The sequence below is a fragment of the Entelurus aequoreus genome, linkage group LG21 (genome assembly GCF_033978785.1).
Source record: "Entelurus aequoreus isolate RoL-2023_Sb linkage group LG21, RoL_Eaeq_v1.1, whole genome shotgun sequence".
NCBI lineage: Eukaryota > Metazoa > Chordata > Actinopteri > Syngnathiformes > Syngnathidae > Entelurus > Entelurus aequoreus.
The window spans coordinates 17,808,805-17,834,168 of NC_084751.1; the positions used below are offsets into that span (position 1 = coordinate 17,808,805).

General features: G+C 44.2%; 1 protein-coding gene across 5 annotated transcripts in view; it reads left to right on the forward strand.

Annotated features, from left to right (window-relative positions):
* Positions 1-25,364, forward strand: part of LOC133638460 (uncharacterized) — a 131,003-nt gene that overhangs the window by 54,750 nt on the left and 50,889 nt on the right. For all 5 annotated transcript variants that reach the window (XR_009823633.1, XM_062031097.1, XM_062031100.1 and 2 more), the window contains exon 9: positions 21,883-22,010. Coding sequence is in view for 4 of the 5 variants with exons in the window: in XM_062031097.1 (XP_061887081.1) it covers positions 21,883-22,010 (128 nt within the window). In the remaining variant the exon portion in view is untranslated. The remainder of the gene's footprint in view (positions 1-21,882; positions 22,011-25,364) is intronic.

Consider the following 25,364-nt stretch of genomic DNA (forward strand, 5'->3'; position numbering starts at 1 on the left):
GATCGACGGCGCGACGGAGGACTTTACCACGATCATAGGTGCGGTCGGCGGCTAGCATCGGATAGCGCGTCTGCTATCCAACTCAAAGTCTTCCTGGTTGTGTTGCTGTAGCCAGCCGTTAATACACTGATCCCACCTACAGCTTTCTTCTTTGCTGTCTCCATTGTTCATTAAACAAATTGCAAAAGATTCACCAACACAGATGTCCAGAATACTGTGGAATTTTGCGATGAAAACAGACGACTTAAGCTGGCCACCGTGCTGTTCCAAAATGTCTGCTACAATCCGTGATGTCACGCCCAAACGTCATCATACCGAGACGTTTTCAGCCGGATATTTCCCGGGAAATTTAAAATTGCACTTTATAAGTTAACCCGGCCCTATTGGCATGTGTTGCAATGTTAAGATTTCATCATTGATATACAAACTATTAGACTGCGTGGTCGGTAGTAGTGGGTTTCAGAAGCCTTTAAAATAATCAAATAACCTGTCATAATTTACCTAAATATATGTCAACTCCTCTCTGAGCTGCCACCTTATCGTGGTAGAGGAGTTTGCGTGTCCCAATGATCCTAGGAGCTATGTTGTCCGGGGGCTTTATGCCCCCTGGTAGGTTCTCCCAAGACAAGCTGGTCCTAGGTGAGGGATCAGACAAAGAGCAGCTCAAAGACCTTCATGAAAAATAAAAACAAAGGACCTAAGTTTCCCTCGCTAGGACGCGGGTCACCGGGGCCCCCCTCTGGAGCCAGGCCCGGAGGTGGGGCACGATGGCGAGCGCCTGGTGGCCAGGCCTGTCCCCATGGGGCTCGGCCGGGCATAGCCCGAAGAGGCAACGTGGGTCCCCCCTCCAATGGGCTCACCACCCATAGCAAGGGCCATAGAGGTCAGGTGCAATGTGAGCTTGGGCGGCAGCCGAAGGCAGGGCACTTGGCAGTCCGATCCTCGGCTACATAAGCTAGCTCTTGGGACGTGGAACGTCACCTCGCTAGGGGGGAAGGAGCTAGTGCGTGAGGTGGAGAAGTTCCGGCTAGATATAGTCGGACTCTCTTCGACGCACAGCAGGGGCTCTGGAACCAGTTCTCTCGAGAGGGGCTGGACTCTCTTCCACTCTGGGGTTGCCAGCAGTGAGAGGCGACAGGCTGGGGTGGCAATTCTTGTTGCCCCCTGGCTCAGAGCCTGCACGTTGGAGTTCAACCCAGTGGACGAGAGGGTAGCTTCCCTCCGTTTTCGGGCAGAGGGAAGCTACCCTGTTGTTTGCGCTTACGCGCCAAGCAGCAGCTCAGAGTACCCACCCTTTTTGGAATCACTCGAGGGAGTACTTGAGAGTACTCCCCTCGTTCTACTGGGGGACTTCAATATTGGCAACGACAGTGAAACCTGGAGAGGCGTGGTTGGGAAGAATGGCTGCCCGGATCTGAACCCGAGTGGTGTTTTGTTATTGGACTTTTGTGCTCGTCACAGATTGTCCATAACGAACACCATGTTCAAACATAAGGGTGTCCATATGTGCACTTGGCACCAGGACACCCTAGGCCGCAGTTCCATGATCGACTTTGTAGTTGTGTCATCGGATTTGCGGTCTCATGTTTTGGACACTCGGGTGAAGAGAAGGGCGGAGCTTTCTACCAATCACCACCTGGTGGTGAGTTGGCTGCGATGGTGGAGGAGGATGCCGGACAGACCTGGCAGGCCCAAACGCATTGTGAGGGTCTGCTGGGAACGCCTAGCAGAGTCTCCTGTCAGAGAGACCGCCTCCGGAAGAACTTTAAAAATGTCACGAGGGAGGTGCTGGACATTGAGTCCGAGTGGACGATGTTCCGTACCTCTATTGTCAAGGCGGCCGATTGGAGCTGTGGCCACAAGGTGGTTGGTGCCTGTCGTGGCGGTAATCCTAGAACCCGATGGTGGACACCAGCGGTGAGGGATGCCGTCGAGCTGAAGAAAAAGTCATATTGGGTTCTTTTGGCTTATAGGACTCCAGAGGCAGCAAACAGGTACCGACAGGCCAAGCGGTGTGCGGCTTCAGCGGTCGCGGGGGAAAAAACTCGGACATGGGAGGAGTTCATGGAAAACGACTTCCAGACGGCTTCGAAGCGATTCTGGACCACTATCCGCCGCCTCAGGAAAGGGAAGCAGTGCAATGTCAACACCGTGTATGGTGGGGATGGTGTTCTGCTGAACTCGACTGCGGATGTTTTGGATCGGTGGAGGGAATACTTCGAAGACCTCCTCAATCCTACCAACACGTATTCCTATGAGGAAGCAGTGCCTGGGTAATCTGTGGTGGGCTCTCCTTTTTCTGGGGCTGAGGTTGCCGAGGTAGTTAAAAAGCTCCTCGGTGGCAAGGCCCCTTAAGGCTCTGGATGCTGTAGGGCTGTCTTGGTTGACAAGACTCTGCAACATCGCGTGGACATCGGGGGCGGTACCTCTGAATTGGCAGACCGGGGTGGTGGTTCCTCTCTTTAAGAAGGGGAACCGGAGGGTGTGTTCCAACTATCGAGGGATCACACTCCTCAGCCTTCCGGGTAAGGTCTATTCAGGTGTACTGGAGAGGAGGCTACGCCGGATAGTCGAACCTCAGATTCAGGAGGAACAGTGTGGTTTTCGTCCTGGTCGTGGAACTGTGGACCAGCTCTATACTCTCGGCAGGGTCTTTGAGGGTGCATGGGAATTTGCCCAACAAGTCTACATGTGCTTTGTGGACTTGGAGAAGGCATTCGACCGTGTACCCCGGGAAGTCCTGTGGGGAGTGCTCAGAGAGTATGGAGTAACGGACTGTCTGATTGTGGCGGTCCGCTCCCTGTATGATCAGTGTCAGAGCTTGGTCCGCATTGCCGGCAGTAAGTCGGACACGTTTCCAGTGAGGGTTGGACTCAGCCAAAGGCTGCCCTTTGTCACCGATTCTGTTCATAACTTTTATGGACAGAATTTCTAGGTGCAGTCAGGGCAATGAGGGTATCTGGTTTGGTGGCTGCAGGATTAGGTCTCTGCTTTTTGCAGATGATCTTCAGCTCTCACTGGATCGGTTCGCAGCCGAGTGTGAAGCGACTGGGATGGGAATCAGCACCTCCAAGTCCGAGTTCATGGTTCTCGCCCGGAAAAGGGTGGAGTGCCATCTCCGGGTTGGAGAGGAGATCTTGCCCCAAGTGGAGGAGTTCAAGTACCTCGGAGTCTTGTTCACGAGTGAGGGAAGAGTGCGGCGTCTTCAGTCATGCGGACACTGTATCGATCCGTTGTTTTGAAGAAGGAGCTGAGCCGGAAGGCAAAGCTCTCAATTTACCGGTCGATCTACGTTCCCATCCTCACTTATGGTCATGAGCTTTGGGTTATGACCAAAAGGACAAGATCACGGGTACAAGCGGCCGAAATGAGTTTCCTCCGCTGGGTGGCGGGGCTCTCCCTTAGAGATAGGGTGAGAAGCTCTGTCATCCGGGAGGAGCTCAAACTAAAGCCGCTGCTCCTCCACATCGAGAGGAGCCAGATGAGGCGGTTCGGGCATCTGGTCAGGATGCCACCCGAACGCCTCCCTAGGGAGGTGCTTCAGGCAAGTCCGACCGGTAGGAAGCCAAGGGGAAGACCCAGGACACGTTGGGAAGACTATGTCTCCCGGCTGGCCTGGGAACGCCTCAGGATCCCCCGGGAAAAGCTGGACGAAATGGCTGGGGAGAGGGAAGTCTGGGCTTCTCTGCTTAGCCTGCTGCCCCCGCGACCCGACCTCGGATAAGCGGAAGAAGATGGATGGATGGATATAAGTCAAGTGTTACATTACTTCAGAGTGTGTTGGCTCAGAGGGTGTCTAAATAAAAATGTTTGGATTTTCAAAAACCGTAAGCCACGATCATCAAAATTATAACAAAACCAAGCTTGACTTATGCCACTTATTACATAATGCAGAGGTTAATTTCACCACACCTAGTGTTTGTGAGACAATCATTGCTACTTTTTTTTGTATTAGTTTCACATTTGAAGTTAACTGGCTACTATGAATAAACTTTTGCATGACATTTATTTATTTTTTATTTCAAGTCTATATGTACTAGGCAGCACGGTGGAACAGGGGTTAGTGCATGTGCTTCACAATACGAAGGTCCTGAGTAGTCCTGGGTTCAATCCTGGGCTCGGGATCTTTCTGTGTGGAGTTTGCATGTTCTCCCCGTGACTGCGTGGGTTCCCTCCGGGTACTCCGGCTTCCTCCCATCGCCAAAAACATGCACCTGGGGATAGGTTGATTGGCAACACTAAATTGGCCCTAGTGTGTGAATGTGAGTGTGAATGTTGTCTGTCTATCCGTGTTGGCCCTGTGATGAGGTGGCGACTTGTCCAGGGTGTACCTTCCGCCCAAATGTAGCTGAGATAGGCTCCAGCACCCCCCGCAACCCCAAAAGGGACAAGCGGTAGAAAATGGATGGATATGTACTGTATATATGTATATTACACATATGCAATATGTACTGTAATATCATGCCAGTAATGTAAATAGATAAAGCATTTAAATAAATGTAATTTCTAAATCGCTACATTAACTTCAGAACTGTATAAAGAAAGCTACAGTAACTTTTAGATACAAGTTTAGGTTAAAACCTCCTTCCTATTATTTATCCCAACTCAGTGTGCTGAACTGAGAAAGTGGGTTTGTGTGAAGAGAGAAGTTTTCCCAACGTGATAAACATTGTAACAAATGCACCCACGTTCTCCGGGTGTCGCTGCCACTACGCAAATTAAGGAGTCACAGGTAGGACTTGATAGTCAGCTGGGAACGACTAAAACAATAAATAAACACAAAACATATATGCCTACGCCACAAATTAATCCCGCATCACAAACATCTCCCCCCTCCCGTCCATATAACCCGCCAATACAAATCAAACACCTGCACAACACAATCAATCCCACAGCTCAAAGTGCAGTTCACCTCTCGAAAGTCAATACATCACTTATATCCCCCAAAGAAACAAATTGGCTGACAGGTGCGCCAGATGGTGTGTGACGTCAATTTCTGCTTCCGCCTTGTCCGATAGAACCGGATGCCTTTTATGTTCCCACATTCTATTAAATAAAATGTTTTCATATTAGCATGATTATTAAATACGGCTGTAACAGTTCATAATATTTCATAAATGAATGACATATGTACACACTTTTTTTCCCAGCTGAGCACAAGTTAATAGTGACTGGCAATATTTATATACACTACCGTTCAAAAGTTTGGGGTCACCCAAACAATTTTGTGGAATAGCCTTCATTTCTAAGAACAAGAATAAACTGTCGAGTTTCAGATGAAAGTTCTCTTTTTCTGGCCATTTTGAGCGTTTAATTGACCCCACAAATGTGATGCTCCAGAAACTCAATCTGCTCAAAGGAAGGTCAGTTTTGTAGCTTCTGTAACGAGCTAAACTGTTTTCAGATGTGTGAACATGATTGCACAAGGGTTTTCTAATCATCAATTAGCCTTCTGAGCCAATGAGCAAACACATTGTACCATTAGAACACTGGAGTGATAGTTGCTGGAAATGGGCCTCTATACACCTATGTAGATATTTCACCAAAAACTAGACATTTGCAGCTAGAATAGTCATTTACCACATTAGCAATGTATAAAGTGTATTTCTTTAAAGTTAAGACTAGTTTAAAGTTATCTTCATTGAAAAGTACAGTGCTTTTCCTTCAAAAATAAGGACATTTATCCACATTTGCGATCCTCCCCAAGGTTTCTCATTGTCATTCACATCGACGTCCCTTGTGTGGGCTCTGTGGATGTCGTTGTGGCTTGTGCAGCCCCTTGAGACTTTTGTGATTTAGGGCTATATAAATAAACATTGATTGATTGATTGACATTTCAATGTGACCCCAAACTTTTGAACGGTGGTGTATATATATATATATATATATATATATATATATATATATATATATATATATATATATATATATATATATATATATATGTATATATGGACCCCTGTGGCCATTACATTACATGCCTCTCCACTTCCTCCTTTAGGTGTTCATGTGTAAGTATTGTGTGATATGCAGATGTGTGTGGTGGTGGAGCTTTGTGCACCAGTCGTTCCAGGTGTCCCATCAGATTCCGCCCGAGAGCCAACTTGGCAGGGGTTGAACCGGTCGTCTCATGGACAGCGGTGTTAAGGGCAAACCGGAATTCAGGCAGCCACTTATCCCAGTCCTGATGATGATTCCCTACAAAAGGCGGCAATCATAGTGTTGAGGGTGCGATTGACTCATTCTGTCATGTTGGTTTGTGGGTGGTAAGCTGTGGTTAGTTTATGGGTTACCCCCCAGGATTTGCACAGACGGGACATCAGTTGGCTTGTGAATTGTGGCCCTCGGTCAGACACAAGATATGTGGGAACTCCCCAGCGAGTGAAAATGTCATCTTTGAGTATTTGGCAGACCTTGAGAGTTTTGGCGTCTTTCAGGGCAAAAAGCTCCACCCACTTGGAGTAGTAGTCCACCACTACCATCAGCCCAGAGGTCCGGACCTTACTGAGGGCAAAAGGTCCCATGAAGTCCACTCCCACCATCTCTCCAGGGGCATTGACAGAAGAGGACTGGAGTTACCCAGTTGGCTTGTCATTGGGGTTTTTGTATTGTTGACAAGTCCTGCATGCTTGGACGTGACTCCAGACGTCTTTCCTCACTGTCGGCCACGAGACTACTTCCAGAATCTTCGAGAGAGTCTTCATTCTCCCCAGGTGTCCTCCGAACGGACTGTCATGAAAGTAGGCCAGGAACTGCGGCACCAGAGCAAAAGGCACTACCAGCTGGTAATTGAAGCCGCCATACTTGGATGGTACTCCCCGGTACCACAGTGTACTGGGGAGATCTGACCAGTAGGTTTTCGGGGACGGCGTGGCGCAGTTGGGAGAGTGGCCGTGCCAGCAACCTGAGGGTTCCTGGTTCAATCCCCACCTTCTACCAACCTCGTCACGTCCGTTGTGTCCTTGAGCAAGACACTTCACCCTTGCTCCTGATGGGTCGTGGTTAGGGCCTTGCATGGCAGCTCCCGCCATCAGTGTGTGAATGTGTGTGTGAATGGGTGAATGTGGAAATAGTGTCAAAGCGCTTTGAGTACCTTGAAGGTAGAAAAGCGCTATATAAGTATAACCCATTTAACTAGGCAAATCTTCCCTACTGGTGACTGGGGTGCCCGCGACAGTGCATTCGGTACCACATTACAGAAGCCCTTTTTGTAATGGACTCCAAATGTGAATCCCTGGAGTCTCAGCGTCCACCGTGTAAGTCGGAATGAAGTCTTAGGGCAGTTGAATGCCCATGAAAGGGCACTGTGGTCCGTGAAGACATCAAAATTTGTCCCCTCGAGGAAATGTCTCCACTTCTCAACTGCCCACACCACAGCTAAGCACTCTTTTTCGGCAGTGGAGTAGCGGACTTCAGCTCCTTGAAGCACTCTAGAGGCAAAGGCAATTGGCCGTTCTTCACCTTTGAGGCGTTCCATCAGGACAGCGCCGAGGCCCAAGTCACTGGCATCACAGTGAACCTGGAAACTGACCTGTGGATGGGGCTGAGCAAGCACAGGTGGTGACTGCAGTAGGGATTTGAGGTGGTCGAAGGCTACCTGGCAGGGAGGACTCCACTCCCAGGGAACATCCTTCTTCTTTAGTTGGTTGAGGGGAGCTGTAATGTCGGCTAGCCTGGGGATGAACCTGTGGTACCAGCCGACCATGCCAAGAAACCTCTGAAGACTCTTCAGGTCTGCAGGAGGAGGATAAGTCGTTATTGCAGATATTTTTCCTGATCTATTTCCACTCCTTTGCCTGATATTAGATGGCCAGGGAAGGTGAGCTGATCTTGAAGCAGGTGGCATTTCTTGATGTTGAGAGTAAGGTTTGCTTGTTATAGTTTTGCAAACACATTTTCAAGGTCAAGCAGGTGTTGTTCTTCTGTTTGCGAAAACACAATGATGTCATCAATGTACACAAAACAGATACTTCCCCTCAGCTCACCCAGAACTGTCTCCATAGCGCTGGAAGGTCGCCCCAGCATTGCGCAGTCCAAACGGCATGACTTTGAATTGGTATAGGCCTAGATGGGTGATCATGGCAGTCTTTGGCTTGCTGTCCTCATCCATGGCAACCTGCCAGTAGCCGCTCTGCAGGTCAAGGGAGCTGAAATATTTTGCACCTTGCAACGACTCCAGGATCTCATGTATGAGGGGCATGGGATATGCGTCATGCTGGGTTTTGGCATTTAGGCCCCTAGAGTCCGCACAGAATCGGGGCGTGCCGTCTTTCCTGGGTGTCAGAACAACTGGAGAGGCCCATGGAGATGTTGATGGCTCTATCACTCCATTGCTGATCATTTTTTTGATTTGGTCTTCAATTATTCCTTGTTTTTGACTGGACACTATGTAAGCTCGTTTCCTAACAGGCATCTCATCCATGGTGGTGATTTTATGTTTAATCACATTGGTGGCCTCAGTAGTCTCAGTCCAAACAGTTGGCCACTTCTGCAGCAGTGGCCGCACCACCTCAGGTTGAGATTCGAGGAGAGGGATTGCAGACTGGTTGACTAGGGGTTCCTCGTTTATGGCCATGTAAAAATTAACAGAGCGACCAGGGTGAGTCCAGCGAAGCATTTTTCTGCCTTTGGGGAGAAATCTGAATTATTTCCCTCCCGCCATGACATACTTCCTGAGATGAGGCTTGAGTACCATTTGTGATGGGGTCATGAAGTCGACACCAAGTAACAAGGGCATACACAAGTGGCCATCAGCCATCACATGAACCTGTAGGGTGCCGTGAAAGTCATGCAGATTGAGGAGCAGGATGGCTTTTCCAACTGCTTGGTTTACTTGTCCATTTGCCATGACAAACTTTGGTATCCCGCTTGGCTCCACAACTTCGCCGCCTGTCTTCACAGCCTTCCACAACGAATGACTCATCAGTGAGTAAGTGCATCCAGAGTCCAGGACTCCATCTCCTTTAGAACCGTGCATGCTAATAGTGACTACCAGGAGGGATTGTTCGCCCATAGCAGCAGCAAGGTCAGCCCCACTTCGACTCGGCCCATGCTCCACCTTCTTGCCAGATCTTTTTGGAGGGTTGCACAAATGGACATTTACTGTTAATCCAATCCCGTTCAATCAGGGAGCCCACCTTGACCAACTGTTCCACTGTAGTCACAATGCCACGTAGACCACTGGCCAACCTGGGATTGCAGGCATCGAATATGCGGCGCACAATCTCGGCTTCCTCCATGTCAGGTCTCCACTTCAGGCAGAGGGCACGATAATCATATGCGAAATCTCGCAAGCACGGATTAGGGGTTTGAAGGATTGAGTGTAGCTGCATCTCAATCTCGGATTGGTAGTCAGTTGGCAAAAAGGCTTCAAGGAAAGACTGCTTAAATGTAATTGGTAATCTTACTGCGGGCTGCCGCCCAACCAACTCCTAGCAAGACATTTTAGAACGGCATTGAGTGTTCCCACCAGCTCAGCATCGCTCAGAGGGCAGAGTGCTAGAAAGTTTTCACACTGTTCGATGAAGTCTGTGACATCGGATGAGCCTCTGGACTCTCCAAACTGGGGAAATTCCATTCTGATGGGTGGTCTGGTGGTGGCAGCAGGGGGTTTGGCGGTGACAGCAGATGTAATAGGGAAGGTGATGTCTATGTCAGGTGGGTAGTGGCTGGCTGGTATAGTGACTGCATGAGTGGAGAAGCTAACTGGTCGCCAAGACCGTCAGGTTTTAGTATTTTTTAGTTCCTCTCCCCACTTTTCATCTCGACAAAGCAGACATGCTACGACAGTTTGGTCGAAATTCTGCACCCTCGTGTCCACATATCCTTTCAGCTCTCCAGCCATTGCTGTCCTCAGTCCATCCTCCCGGTTAAGGGTGCTGCCCACCGCTTCCTTGAGTCGGTTCTCCAGAATGTCCATTCTTTGTTGAAGCGTCAGAAGTTGCTCCAGGACGGCTTCTGCTTCCACACCATCCTCTTCCTCTGCTGCCGCATCCTGTCCGTATTGTTCTAAATACATAGAGTCCAGAAAGCGAGTCAGTTCAGCAACACCACTTTGATTAAGCCTACTGGTAACATGGCGGAAAGGGTCAAGGGGAGGAGTTGGGTCCTGGGCTGCTTTGAGTTTGAGTTTGAGTTTGAGTTTGAGTTTATTTCGAACATGCAAGCATACAACATGATACATCACAATTTCCAGTTTCTTTTCAACGTGTTCGAAAAGGAGTAGGAAGAAGCAGAGCTTATTTAATCCTACCCCTTTTCTTTACATAACAGTTGCAAAACTTTTTGTTCACTTCCTGTTCACAATTTTTTCACAATAAACTCCATAAGTAATCACAATAAAAATAAATAAATAAATAATAGTAAGAATTTAATAATAATAATTGGTGAAGTAAGTCATATTTCATATGATGAGATAAATAAGATTACTTTAAGAATGAATGAATGGATGGATGAAATAAATTGAGAATGTTTGTCATGGTTCTTCTTCTTTGTACTTTGTAAACACTTTAAGTTTGAAGAGTTTCTTGAAGTGTATCATATTAGTACATTGTTTGATTGCTTTGCTTAATACATTCCATAATTTAATTCCACATACTGATATACTGAAGGTCTTAAGTGTTATACGTGCAAACATATGTTTTAAATTACATTTTTCTCTAAGATTATATTTCTCCTCTTTTTTTGAGAAGAATTGTTGTATATTCTTGGGTAGCAGGTTATAGTTTGCTTTGTGCATAATTTTAGCTGTTTGCAAATTCACTATGTCGTGGAATTTCAGTATTTTTGATTCAATAAATAAAGGGTTTGTATGTTCTCTATATCCAACATTATGTATTATTCTAACTGATCTTTTTTGTAACACCGTTAATGAATGAAGTGTGCTTTTGTAATTATTTCCCCATATTTCTACACAGTAGCTCAGATATGGTAACACTAGTGAGCAGTAGAGAATATGAAGGGATTTTTGGTCTAGAACATGTTTTGCTTTATTCATTATTGACGTGTTTCTTGCAACTTTATGTTGTATATTTTTTACGTGAGATTTCCAGTTCAATTTATCATCAATCATTATACCTAGAAATTTGGTTTCGTTTACTCTTTCAATTTCTATTCCGTCTATTTGTATTTGTGTTTGACTTTCTCTTCTACTGTTACCAAATAGCATTATTTTAGTTTTACTAAGATTCAACGATAGTCTGTTTTTGTCAAACCATCTTTTTAATTTGTTCATTTCTTCTGTTATTATTTGTATTATCTCCTGTGTGTTCTCTCCTGAACAAAACGCTGTTGTATCATCCGCAATTAATACTAACTTTAAATATTTTGTAACTTTACAAATGTCATTTATATAGAGATTGAATAATTTAGGTCCTAGTATTGATCCCTGAGGTACACCACAGGATATATTTAGCGTTGTAGACGTGTGTTCGCCTAGCTTCACGTATTGTTTCCTGTTCGTTAGATAACTTCTTATCCAGTTTAAGACTAACCCTCTGATGCCATATCGTTCTAGTTTTTTGATTAAAATATTGTGATTAATTGTGTCAAATGCTTTAGTTAGATCCATAAAAACCGCTGCCGCACATTTTTTACTATCTATTGCATTGGTAATTTCTTCTGTAATTTCAATTAAAGCCATTGAAGTTGAAACATAAGCTCTATATCCATATTGGTTCTCTTCGAGTATTCTATTTTTATTTATGAAACTTTCTAATCTGTTATTGAACAGTTTTTCAATGATTTTAGAAAATTGTGGAAGTAGAGAAACAGGTCTATAATTTGTAAATTGATGTTTGTCTCCAGTCTTATAAATTGGTGCAACTTTAGCTATTTTCATTTTGTTTGGAAATGTACCTGTTTGAAATGATAGGTTACCAATATACATTAATGGTCCTGAGATCTCTTCAATAACCTTTTTTATCGTTTCCATATCAATTCCGTTACAATCAGTTGAAGTCTTAGATTTACATTTTTTCACGATTGTAACTATTTCCTCCTGTGTCACATTACTGAGGAACATGGAGTTGGGATTTCGCTCTATGGTATCATTATAGTCCTCAATTGGAACTGGGTCTGGAATCCTTTCTTCCAATTTTGGTCCAATATTTACAAAATAATTATTGAAGCTTTCAACTACTTCCTTTATGTTGTCATTTTTTTTATTTTCATCTAAGAAGTATCGAGGGTAGTCCCTCTTAGTTCCATTTTTAATAATGCTATTGAGGATGCCCCATGTTGCTCTCATATTATTTTTGTTCCTGTCCAATAATTCACTGTAATATTCTTTTCTACATGATCGTAGTATGTCTGTTAACTTGTTTTTATACTTTTTGTACTTAATTTCTGCCTCTATAGTTCTTTGTGCTATAAATGTTCTATATAGTGTATTCTTCTTCTTACAAGCATTTTTTAATCCTTTTGTCATCCATGGTTGATCATTCTTTCTCTGCTTGTTACTGAGTTGTATCCATGGACAATGTTTGTCATAAAGTATTATGAACGTGTTTAAGAAATGTTCATATGCTTCATCAACCTCTTTTTCATTATACACATTGTCCCAATCTTGCTTTTGTAGTTCAATTTTGAAGGCAGTCATCCTCTTCTCTGTGCATAGTCTTCGAAATGTCCTTTTGTCTTCCATGTTCTTCTTGTAGTTTCCATCATATATTGTAAAAACTGGCAGATGATCACTAACGTCGCTTATAAGTAGACCACTTGTAGTGTTATTATCAAAATCATTGGTAAAAATATTATCAATAAGCGTGGCACATTGTCCTGTGATTCTGTTTGGCTTTGTGATTTTAGGATATAGACTGATGCTGTACATTGTATCAATGAAGTCATCAATAGACGTTTGCTTGTTGGGGTTCAATAAGTCAATATTAAAGTCACCACATAAGAACATTATTCTTTGACCATTGTCCATGTAAGTTGCCTTGATCCATTCTTCAAATGTTTCTATACTTGACTTAGGTGATCTATATATACAACTGATGAATATGTTTTTGCTTTTTTCCTAACATATTTCAATGGTTATACATTCTAAGATATTATCTATGGCAAATGACATGTTTTTTACCACTTTGTAGTTCAGGTTCTTCATCACGTACACAGCTACTCCTCCTCCATTTTTGTTGGTTCTGTTGATGTAGTTTAGTTCATATCCCTCCAGATCAAAATCTATTCCTTTTTTATCATCAATCCATGTTTCTGTGACAGCAATCACTTTGAAGGGTTCGTTGATGTGTTCCAAAAAGTTCTTAATGTTTTTGTAATTTGCATACAAGCTTCTACTATTAAAATGAATAATTGACAATTTGTTATCACATTCAATGTTGCTATTATATTGATCATCTGTATAATAAAAACAACTATTACTGATTTGGGAGAAAACATTTGTATCTGGATCTATATCATTTTCCAAATCCTGGTTTTTGTGATCTTTGTTGCAGAAATTTTTTAGTTCCATATTTTCTTGTTCAACAAACTTTGATGTTGTTTCAATAATCTCTATAAGTGTAGGTGGATGCAATCCTGAATCTAGGTCCTCTTGTTTAGTCGTCCCTTGGAACATAGTAGTGCCGATGCTGAATTTAGGTGCTTGTTTTCTTTCAGAGTCCATTATCATCGTTGTTGTGGTAGCTGTGTAAACTTTAAAAATTGTCCAGGTCCTTGATGTCATGGACAACAATTACTCTTGCTTCTGGACCTCCATTCAGCTTGATGTAGACTTTACAGTTGGCGCTCCAAGTTCCCTGGATTTTTCCCTGCCTTCTCAAGTCGCGTGCTTTCTTGGCGATTCCAGCATTACGTTTTGTGAGATGCTCATTCATGTACACATTTGTTCCCTTCAGCTTCTTTCCCTGTCTCAGCAATGCCATTTTAGATTTTCTGTTTACGAGTTTCACAAGCACGACTGGAGTGGCGTTGTTGTTTCTTCCGTTCAGTGGGATGCATGTTTCGATGGTATTAATGTCAATTTCAATTTCTTTTGATTGCAGAAAGTTCACCACTTGCTGTTCTGCTGAGACCATATCCATTTCATCTGGTTCACCTTCATTATTCACAGCTTTCGCATAGGATCTTGGTTTAATTCGGTGCCCTGTCACAATGATATCATTCATTCGTTTATCCTGATCCATTTCATCTATGATGTTCCTCAGCATGTTGTTGTCTTCTTGAAGGATCTTCATTTGTTTGCTCATTTAAGTGGCTTCTTTATTTCTGGAGTTGTTCTCTTTTTTCATTTCTTTAATTTCTTCTTTAATTTCTTTCATATCCTCTTTCCATCCATCCATCAATTCTTCCAATTTTTCTATCATTTCTTCTTTAAATTCCTTGAGTATTTTTTGTAGTATCCCTTCTTGAATCCCATCATGTCCTGTGCCCAGCTTCAAATCAGTCTTTCCAGTCAATCCTTTAACTTTTGGCATTGCGGCAGTCACTGACGTCAGCGCCTCTTATGTCTTAAGGGCAGTTACTTCTTTAGCGACTTGCGGCACTTTTAACTTGTTTTTTCAACAATTTCGTACCTTGCGCCGTTCAGAGATCAATTTGAGATGTCAGCCTGTCAACTTATATCACTCTGCGACGTCGGGATCACTTTAAAACAGCTGTAAACTCGCCGTAACTTTTGGTTGCTAGGCAACCGCTTTGAACTGCGGGAGGCGCCTTTGGCTTGAGGCTAACAGCTCTTCCACTCGCCTTATTTCAGCGTATCAGTGCCTCTCAATTGACCAAAATCAGATCGAAGATGCCAGGTGACTCTCCTGTGGCAGTGATCGCAAATCAGTGGTCAAATCAGTGGTCAAAATCTTCAGACTTAACAAAAACTCCGGTAGCAGAAGCGGAGCTTTTTTCTTTGCGTCCTTTCTCATTGACAGGAAGTAGCGCAGTCCTTTCTATCCTCTTCCTCCATGTGGTAGTGGCTGCTGGTCGATATTGCTCCAATTAAATGAATTATGTGTAAGTTTTAATTGTCGTATTTGTTAAAGTGAATGTCTACTTGTGTAAATGTATAAAACTTGTATGTACTGTATGTACCAAGATGTATGTATATACCAGGGGTCGGCAACCTTCACCACTCAAAGAGCCATTTTGGAAAGTTTCACAAATTAAAGAAAACAATGGGAGCCACAAAACATTTTTGAAAATTTAAAATGAAAAATACCACATACAAAGCTTAAATTGCTTTGCGCTATGTTAACCAGGGGTCTCTGACACACGCACCGGCACGCATCTCTATGTGGAAATTTAATGTTAGTGCAGCCCGCGACTTTTAATTGAACGGCGCTTGATAGCGTCTTTCTTGCCAACCCTCTCAATTTTCCGGGAGACTCCCAAATTTCAGGACGTGCTGGCACTGCTTTTAGCGCCCTCTACAGCCTGCCCAAACAGCGTACCTGCTTGGCCACATGATGAATGCAGCTTTTGCTTGCACACGTAAGTGCCAGCAAGGCATACTTGTTCAACAGCCACACAGCTTACACTGACGGTAGTCGTACAAAAACAACTTTAACACTGTTACGTTACAAATATGCGCCACACTTTGAACCCACACCAAAAAAGAATGACAAACACATTTCTGGAGAACATCTGCACTGTAACACAACATAAACACAACACAACAAATACCCAGAATCCAATGCAGCCCTAACTCTTCCGCTCAACCGACGCACGGAGGGGGGGGGGGGGTTGATGTGTGGGGGGGTTTGGTGGTAGCAGGGGTGTATAATGTAGACCGGAAGAGTTAGGGCTGCATGGGATTCTGGGTATTTGTTGTGTTGTGTTACGGTGCGGATGTTCTCCAGAAATGTTTTTGTCATTCTTTTTTGGTGTGGGTTCACAGTGTGGCGCATATTTGTAACGTAACAGTGTTAAAGTTGTTTTTGTACGACTACCGTCAGTGTAAGCTGTGTGGCTGTTGAGCAAGTATGCTTTGCTGTCTCCTACGTGTGCAAGTAAAAGCAACATATAACATGTGGCCGGGCTGGCACGCTGTTTGTAAATGCTATAGAGGACAATTAATGCAGTGCCATTAGGGCACGCCCTTGATTAAGTCATTAGAGTGAAAATAGGATAATATTTGCCCTGGGAGATTTCTAGGAGAGGCAGTCTCCTGGGAAAATCGGGGGGGTCGTTAAGTATACTGGGAAAACCGGGAGGGTCGGCAAGTATGCAGCTGAGCCGCATCAGAGTGGTCAAAGAGCCGCATGTGGCTCCGGAGCCGCGGGTTGCCGACCCCTGGTATATACGTATCAAAATGTAGAAAAGTAGTGACACAATAGGAGTGTGTGTGCCACACTGCTGACTATTTAGGGGTAAAAAGTGAAGCCAATATACATTTATACTTGAACAAGACAAATAATGTTCCCCTATTCTACTTATTCCCCTTAACGTGCTTCGCGAAAAACAACAAAAATAAAAGTCGCTGATATCGTACACTTTTTCCGGGTGTCGCTGCCACTACGCAAATTAAGGAGTCAAGGGTAGGACTTGATAGTCAGCTGGGAACGACTAAAACAATAAATAAACACAAAACATATGTGCCTATTAGCCACAACACGATTAGGCTTATATTTAATACGCCACAAGTGAATCCCGCATCACAAACATCTCCCCCCTCCCGTCCATACAACCCGCCAATACAAACCAAACACCTGCACAGCACAATCAATCCCACAGCCCAAAGTGCAGTTCACCTCCCCAAAGTCAATACATTACATATATCCCCCCAAAGTCCGCAAAGTTACGTACGTAACATGCACATAGCGGCATGCACGTACGGGCAAGCGATTAAGTGTTTGGAAGCCAAAGCTACTCATGGTACTGCGCATCCAACTCAAGTCCTCCTGGTAAGAGTCTCTGTGCGTCCCAGTTCTCCACAGGCCAATTGTAAGGCCACAAAAACGGTCAAAAATTAGAATTTCTTCCATGCAGTAGCTCCGTAGCAAACAAATTGGCTGACAGGTGCTCCAGGTGGTGTGTGACGTCAATTTCCGCTTCCGCCTCGTCCGATAGCACCGGATGCCTTTTATATTCCCACATTCTATTAAGTAATTTTTTTTATATTAGCATGATTATTGAATACGCCTGTAACAGTTCATAATATTTCATTAATGGATGACATAATAAGTATATATACACTTTTTTTCCCAGCTGAGCACAAGTTAATAGTGACTGGCAATATTTATATATACTGTATATGGATGGACCCCTGTGGCCATTACAACATGTAAAACATACAGTACAACCTGTGATAAAGCCTAATTTTGGGGGGAAATCACCAAATGCTGTCATAAGGACCCACACGCGCACATACAAAATGTATGTTCTCGCCACACAGCAGGCGGTGATTGTAGCATGACAACGATAATTTGTACATAAATAAAGGATACGATATTCAAAATATTTTCTAGAAATGATCAGAGACACTTCAGTTTGCTAAATCGTTTATTAAAGCAAGCTTAACCGACTTAACAACAACACATCATTTTTAACTGTGTAACAACTCCCCCCATCAGTCTGTGACGACACTACAATAAGAAATATATTATATTATATTATATTATAAAACATTAAATATTAAGATTATGTAAAAATCAGACTCCTTCCTTGTTTACTTCTGTGACGACCTCCTTAACGTTTTGTAATCAATCAACCCATCAGGCTTTGTAGTGGCATAAAATGTGTGTAATTGTGTGTGGTGTTTAGAAATTTTTTACAATGTCCGCATAGTTCAGTGGGCAGGTGACAATGTGTGGTACTGTAGTATGTTAACTTGATGTGTTGGTTTTAAAGGGGAACTGCACTTTTTTTAAAAATTTTGCCCATCGTACACAATCATTATGATGGACAAAAAGACAAAAGTTTTATGGTTTTATTTTTTTAATTCTAGCATGTAAAAATCGACTTGTTCTTGGTGGCTAGCAATGCAGCTAATAGGAGCAATCAATTCTACCTCTAAATCGCTTTAAAAATGCATTAAAAAAACGTCAACAATACTTCATTTACATTCCGTAACCTGTATAACAAAGCTTTAGCGACATTGTTATTGTAAGAGCGAACACCGAATAACTATTTTTGTAGCGTAGTAACACATTGGCGTGCTACAATATTAGCCGTAAAAGCTAACTACGGCAAGAGATAAGCTATTTTATACGTAAGCACAAAACGCATTTGAATTTGTAATGCACAACGACAGGACAGGATCTGTACTGACTGAAAAAATTTCCTGTTTTGTTTGTACACAGCTAGTCAGACAGCGTATGTACTGTAGTTGTGTTAGACAACTACAGTACATGACGTGCTGCGTGTATCATGATCAATATTAAAGTGTGACTCACTCGATGGTCTGTTTGGTCCAGCTGGCCGGGGACGTTTGTCTGGATTATATGGAGGTCAACATTCCATTTACGTCAAGATAGTTTGTCTCCAAATTCCACATTTACAGCTTCTTGTCATGCTGACCTCACTCTCTCAGCTTCCGTCTGCTCCAACGTTTCACCCTCTTCTGCGTGCTGGCTTCTACAAACAGTAGTTTGTCCTTCTTTCATTCAGCTTCAGAAAGATAGGGTTGTGAATCCTCATTTGACCAAAAATAGTCCTCTTCGTTGTCTATTGCCAAGTCTGCCATGATTAGAACACACTCGTGTTTGAATCCGGAAGTAGGAACACAAGTTGTTTCCGGAAGTCGGACATGCACTGCTACGGAAATGGAAATCAATGCACAGAAGAAGTCAGTTCCAGCAATGATTAAAATGACAAAATATTACATATAGACTTCCAGTGTGTATATAAAACATTGATGGAGTGTTTTGAAGTTGTTTTGGAGCTATAATGTGTTCTCATGTGTTCAGTCAATCCAGTCTTCAAAGAAAATCCTTTACTGAAGGCTACAACAGTGACTTCCGTTAGCCGCATCTTCCAAGCGTTTTTTAATCATCTTTAAAATCCTAAAAAAAAAAGACGTGTGTTCTTGTCTCTCATAATGATTATGAACCATAGGCAAAATTCCAAAAAAAATGCAGTTCCCCTTTAAATTATTTGCATAATGGACATGAAAGGTTGTTTTGATTGATGGATATAATTTGATGCTATATTCCAAGTTGGTAATAAAATACACAAGGCAGGCAAGACATCACTCATGTTGGATAAAAGAGTAACGTACGAGTATATTGGATTCATTTTAATGTTAAAAATACATTTCAAGATGTCTCGTCGGCTGGGTTGAGGACGCTGGCGGGCTGTAGTTTGGACACCCCTAGATTAGCTGATTATTGTTCGAATATCGTCAATGGATAATACAAACCATAATAGGAAATTATTATTATGATTATATTAATATTAGTTCATATTCTAGGGCGTGGGTGTCAAACTCTGGCCCGCGGGCCACATTTGGCCCGCCGTGTAATTTCACTTGGCCCTTGAGGCGATATCAAATTAACATTAGAGCTGGCCCGCCGATTATATTAAGCGGCGGTGCCGCGGTAACACAGCATTCACCACTAATTATCATACTTGCCAACCCTCCCGGGAGACTCTCAAATTTCAGTGTCCCTCCCAAAAATCGTCACGTCTGCTTTTCACCCAGTCCAGCGAATGCTGGCCCAGTCACATAATATGTGCGGCTTCAGCACGCACACACACGTGAATGCAAAGCATACTTGGCCAACAGCGATACAGGTTACACTGACGGTGCGCGTATAAATAACTTTAACACTGCTAGAAATATGCGCCACACTGTGAAACCACACCAAACAAGAATGACAAACACATTTCGGGAGAACATCCGCACCGTAACACAACATAAACACAACAAAACAAATACCCATAATCCCATGCAGCCCTAACTCTTCCGGGCTGCAATATACACACCCGCTACCACCAAACCCCGCCCCCCCAACCCCGCCCACCTCAACCGACGCGCGTATGCATGGCGTGTGCGTGCTGAAGTCGCACGTATTTCATGATCGGGCCGGCATGTTGTTAGACAGGATGAAAAGCAGACGTGACAACAGCTCGTGAAGAACGTTAAACGCAGTGCCTTTAAGGCACACCCCCAAGACTGTGGGGGTGGACGAGATATAATGACTGATGAACAACTTCGTTCGATAATGAAAGATGCCTCAGCTCAAAGCCTGAGCCCCGACATTAATGAAATAGCATCCAAGAAAAGATGGCAGGTATCTGGCTTGGGCACATCAGATTAGATCAGTGTGTTGCAAACTGAGCAGTTTAAAGTCCTGAATGGTTGGTTTATTCATTGTTATTGTATTTTCTAATTTATTAGCCTGTGGAAAAAGTTAATGTTGATATTTACCTCAGAAGGCTGCAAATAGAAGAGAGGCATTACATTTTTCATTTAAATTGTATTTGATATGCCATTGATATTTTTTAATTATTGTTATTATTATTTGAAACTCGATTTTGCATGTCACTATAAAGTTATATAAGCCTTGCTTGTTCAATATTCAATGCAAAACTTGTTTGGGTCTCTATTAAAAGGTTAATTTGTTCAACCTTGGCGCGGCTTTGTTCAGTTTTAAACTTTGGCCCACTCTGTATTTGAGTTTGACACCCCTGTTCTAGGGTGTTAAGCCTCCCACTGTATTTAAAAACTATGTACGCTTCTGTTTCTAACTTTAATGAGCTTGAGTCGTGTGTGGGTGCAGGTGGCTAAAACAGAGATATTTACTAATCATGATTGTGTGGAAAAATGTAAGAACAATTGTGTCGAACTTGAAAGTGTGTGCGTGTGCGAGGAGACCAAATTAACTTCACAAGGGCAGTCATGTCACAGTGGGAACAAGAAGAAAGAAAGAGATTTGTAGCAGATTTTCCACTCCAGCAGAGAGAGGCAGAGGGAGAAATTAGATAAGGGGCTGAGAAGAAAAAGCAACAGTGATTATGTTGGGTGGTGGTCCATTAGTGAAGCTACTAATGGATGCAGTGAAAAGGTGAATTGTGAGGGCAACCAACTCGGATGAGTGGACTTTTTGCCTCAAGGTGACTCTTTTCACCAGAGTTCAGTGAAGGAAAAAGGCCTCAGAAAAGTGTTTTCTGTAAATGTTCATCATTTGCTTTTTTTTTGCCTCCAAAAATTGGCAGTTTTTACAGCAGAATCTCATTAAACCTCAGCCGGTGAATCAAATCCAATAACTGTCACTTTAGATGCAAATGATCCGAAATCTGAGATGAATGTCAACATCAAGCTAGCAGGAGCGTTTAGATGTTGAAAAGTGTGTAAAAGATAGACATTTTATGGGCATTCTTTCACCATTTCCTTACATGGCTCCCTGTACATCAGAGAATTGATTTCAAAATCCTCCTGCTCACATATAAATCACTACATGGTCTAGGGTCGAAGTATATCACCGATATGCTCCCACTATATAAGCCCTCTAAATCACTAAGATCTTCTGAGATCAATCTGTTAGCGGTTCTCAGAGTAAACTCAAATCAAGGGAGCACATCATTCAGTCACTATGAAACAAATAGCTGGAATAAACTTCCTGAAGATGTCAGACTCTCCCCAACTCTGACTACTTTTAAAACTAGACTGAAGACTTGTATGTTCACCTTAGCTTTCAGCTAAATCTTTTAATCTTTTAACTTTTAACGTCCGCACTGTTTTTATTTTTATTGTCTGCATTTTACATTTGCTTTTATTTTATTTCCTTTCACTTTGTTGTCTGTGAAGCACTTTGAGTCTGCCTTGTGTATGAAAAGCGCTATACAAATAAAGTTTCCTTGCCTTGCCTTGCCTTGCGGGTCGTCCTGGAGAATAACCCACGCGAATAGTAATCTACTGTACATATATGTTGATAATTTATTGTGTGCTGCCTTATTGTACATGGTTGTTTGTTTGTGTGTTTGCAGGACACAACCCTTGCAGGTTTTCATGTCCCAAAGGGTTATGCTGCAGTCTATATCAATCATTCCGTCCATCGGGACCCAGAGGTGTTTGAACAGCCTGAAAGCTTCCTGCCAGAGAGATGGAGCGGAAGGTTAGTAACACTATTCAGCCTAATACGGTTAGGGTTTAACTATTTTCCATTAAAAAATACAAATAGGTTTCAGTTAGAATAGACAATAAAAAATAATAAATAAAACAAAAGTACATTTTTGTGACTCACAAATGGCATGGGGGCAAATTACCTACATTATCATAATATGAAAAATGAACACTCACCAGCCCAACTTTATGAGTTTCTATCATTTACTGTACTGTATCTTATCTGGTAGCTAAAGAGGGTAACCAAAACATTATTATTGCAAACAATAGCCTTTAGGATTGGATAAAAACATTTTTTTAACCTGTCCTATTCTGCATTTTAAACATGCAGTGAGGTTGGACTGTATGTTTATTTTGCCGGAACAGATTGACAAAGCAGTTGAGTATTTTTCAAGCTACCGAACAGTACAGTACATCGTTTTAGCTTTTATTACATTGTATCTATAATCCATCCATCCATCCATCTTCTTCCGCTTATCCAAGGTCAGGTCGCGAGGGCAGCAGCCTAAGCAGGGAAGCCCAGACTTCCCTCTCCCGAGCCACTTTGTCCAGCTTCTCCCAGGGGATCCCGAGGTGTTCCCAGGCCAGCTGGAAGACATAGTCTTTCTAACGTGTCCTGGGTATTCCCCGTGGCCTCCTACCGGTCGGACGTGCCCGAAACACCTCCCTTGGGAGGCGTTCGGATGGCATCCTGACCAGATGCCCGAACCACCTCATCTGACTCCTCTCGATGTGAAGGAGCAGCGGCTTTAGTTTGAGCTCCTTCCGGATCACAGCGCTTCTCACCCTATCTCTAAGGGAGAGCCCCGTCAGAGGAAATTAATTTTGGCCGCTTGTACCCTTTGATCTTGGCCTTTCAGTCATAACCCAAAGCTCATGACCATAGGTGAGGATGGGAACGTAGATCGACCGGTAAATTGAGAGCTTTGCCTTCCGGCTCAGCTCCTTCTTCACCACAACGGATCAATACAGCGTCCGCATTACTGAAGACGCTGCACCGATCCGCGTGTCGATCTCCCGATCCACTCTTCCCTCACTCGTCAACAAGACTCCGAGGTACTTGAACTCCTATCTTATCTCCTCCCTAACCCGGAGATGGCACTCCACCCTATTCCGGGCGAGAACCATGGACTCGGACTTGGAGGTGCTGATTACCATCCCAGTCGCTTCACACACGGCTGCGAACCGATCCAGTGAGAGCTCAAGATCCAGGCCAGATGAAGCCATCATCTGCAAAAAGCAGACCTAATCCTGCATCCGCCAAACCGGATCCCCTCAACGGCCTGACTGCGCCTAGAAATTCTGTCCATAAAAGTTATGAATAGAATCGATGACCTTGGCGTAGTCCAACCCTCACTGAAAACGGGTCAGATTTACTGCCGGCAATGCGGACCAAGCTTTGACGCTGATCATACAGGGAGCGGACCGCCACAATCAGATACCCGATACTCTCTGAGCACTCACGGTCGAATGCTTTCTCCAAGTCCATAAAACACATGTAGACTGGTTGGGTAAACCCTATCCTGCTGAGAGTATAAATAAATAAATGGGTTATACTTGTATAGCGCTTTTCTACCTTCAAGGTACTCAAAGCGCTTTGACAGTATTTCCACATTTACCCATTCACACACACATTCACACACTGATGGCGGGAGCTGCCATGCAAGGCGCTAACCAGCAGCCATCAGAGGCAAAGGGTGAAGTGTCTTGCCCAAGGACACAACGGACGTGACTAGGAAGGTAGAAGGTGGGAATTGAACCCCAGTAACCAGCAACACTCCGATTGCTGGCACAGCCACTCTACCAACTTCGCCACGCTGGTCCACAGTTCCACGACCAGGACGAAAACCACACTGTTCCTCCTGAATCCGAGGTTCGACTATCCGGCGTAGCCTCCTCTCCAGTACACCTGAATAGACCTTACCGGGAAGGCTGAGGAGTGTGATACCACGATAGTTGGAACACACCCTCCGGTTCCCCTTCCTAAAGAGAGGAACCACCAACCCGGTCTGCCAATACAAAGGTACCACCCTCGAGGACACACGATGTTGCAGAGTCTTGTCAACCAAGACAGCCCCACAGCATCCAGAGCCTTAAGGAACTCCAGGCGGATGTCATCCACCCCTTGGGCCTTGCCACCGAGGACCTTTTTAACTACCTCGGCAACCTCAGCCCCAGAAATAGGAGAGCCCACCACAGATTCCCCAGGCACTGCTTCCTTATCGGAAGACGTGTTGGTGGGATTGAGGAGGTCTTCGAAATATTCCCTCCACCGATCCACAACATCTGCAGTCGAGGTCAGCAGAACACCATCCCCACCATATACGGTGTTGACAGTGTACTGCTTCCCCTTCCTGAGGCGGCGGATGGTGGTTCAGAATCACTTCAAAGCCGTCCGTAAGTCGTTTTCCATGGCTTCCCCGAACTCCTCCCATGTCCTAGTTTTTGCCTTTGCGACCGCTGAAGCTGCACACCGCTTGGCCTGTCGGTACCTGTCTGCTGCCTCCGGAGTCCCATGAGCCAAAAGGACCCGATAGGACTCTTTCTTCAGCTTGACGGCATCCCTCACCGCTGACATCAGCGGGTTCTAGGATTACCGCCACGACAGACACCAACCAGCTTGTGACCACAGCTCCAATCAACCGCCTCGACAATGGAGGTACGGAACATAGTCCACTCAGACTAAATGGCCATCGCCTCGTGACATGTTCAAAGTTCTTCGGGAGGTGGGAATTGAAACTCTCTCTGACAGGAGACTCTGCTAGACGTTCCCAGCAGACCCTCACAATGCTTTTGGGCCTGCTAGGTCTGTCCGGCATCCTCCCCCATCATCGGAGCCAGCTCACCACCAGGTGGTGATTGGTAGAAAGCTTTACCCGAGTGTCCAAAACATGAGACCTCAAATCCGACAAAGTCGATCATGGAACTGCGGCATAGGGTGTCCTGGTGCCAAGTGCACATATGGACATCCTTATGTTTGAACATGGTGTTTGTTATGGACAATCTGTGAAGAGCACAAAAGTCTAATAACAAAACACCACTCGGGTTCAGATCCGGCGGCCATTCTTCCCAATCACGCCTCTCCAGGTTTCACTGTCGTTGCCAATATAAGCGTTGAAGTCCCCCAAATGAACAAGGGAATCACCCGGGGGAGCACTCTCCAGTACTCCCTCAAGTGAATCCAAAAAGGGTGGGTACTCTGAGTTGCTGTTTGGTGCGTAAGCACAAACAACAGTCAGGATCCGTCCCCCCACCCGAAGGAAGGAGGGAAGCTACCCTCTCATCCACTGGGTTGAATTCCAACGTGCAGACCCTGAGTTGGGGGGAAACAAGAATTGCCACCCCA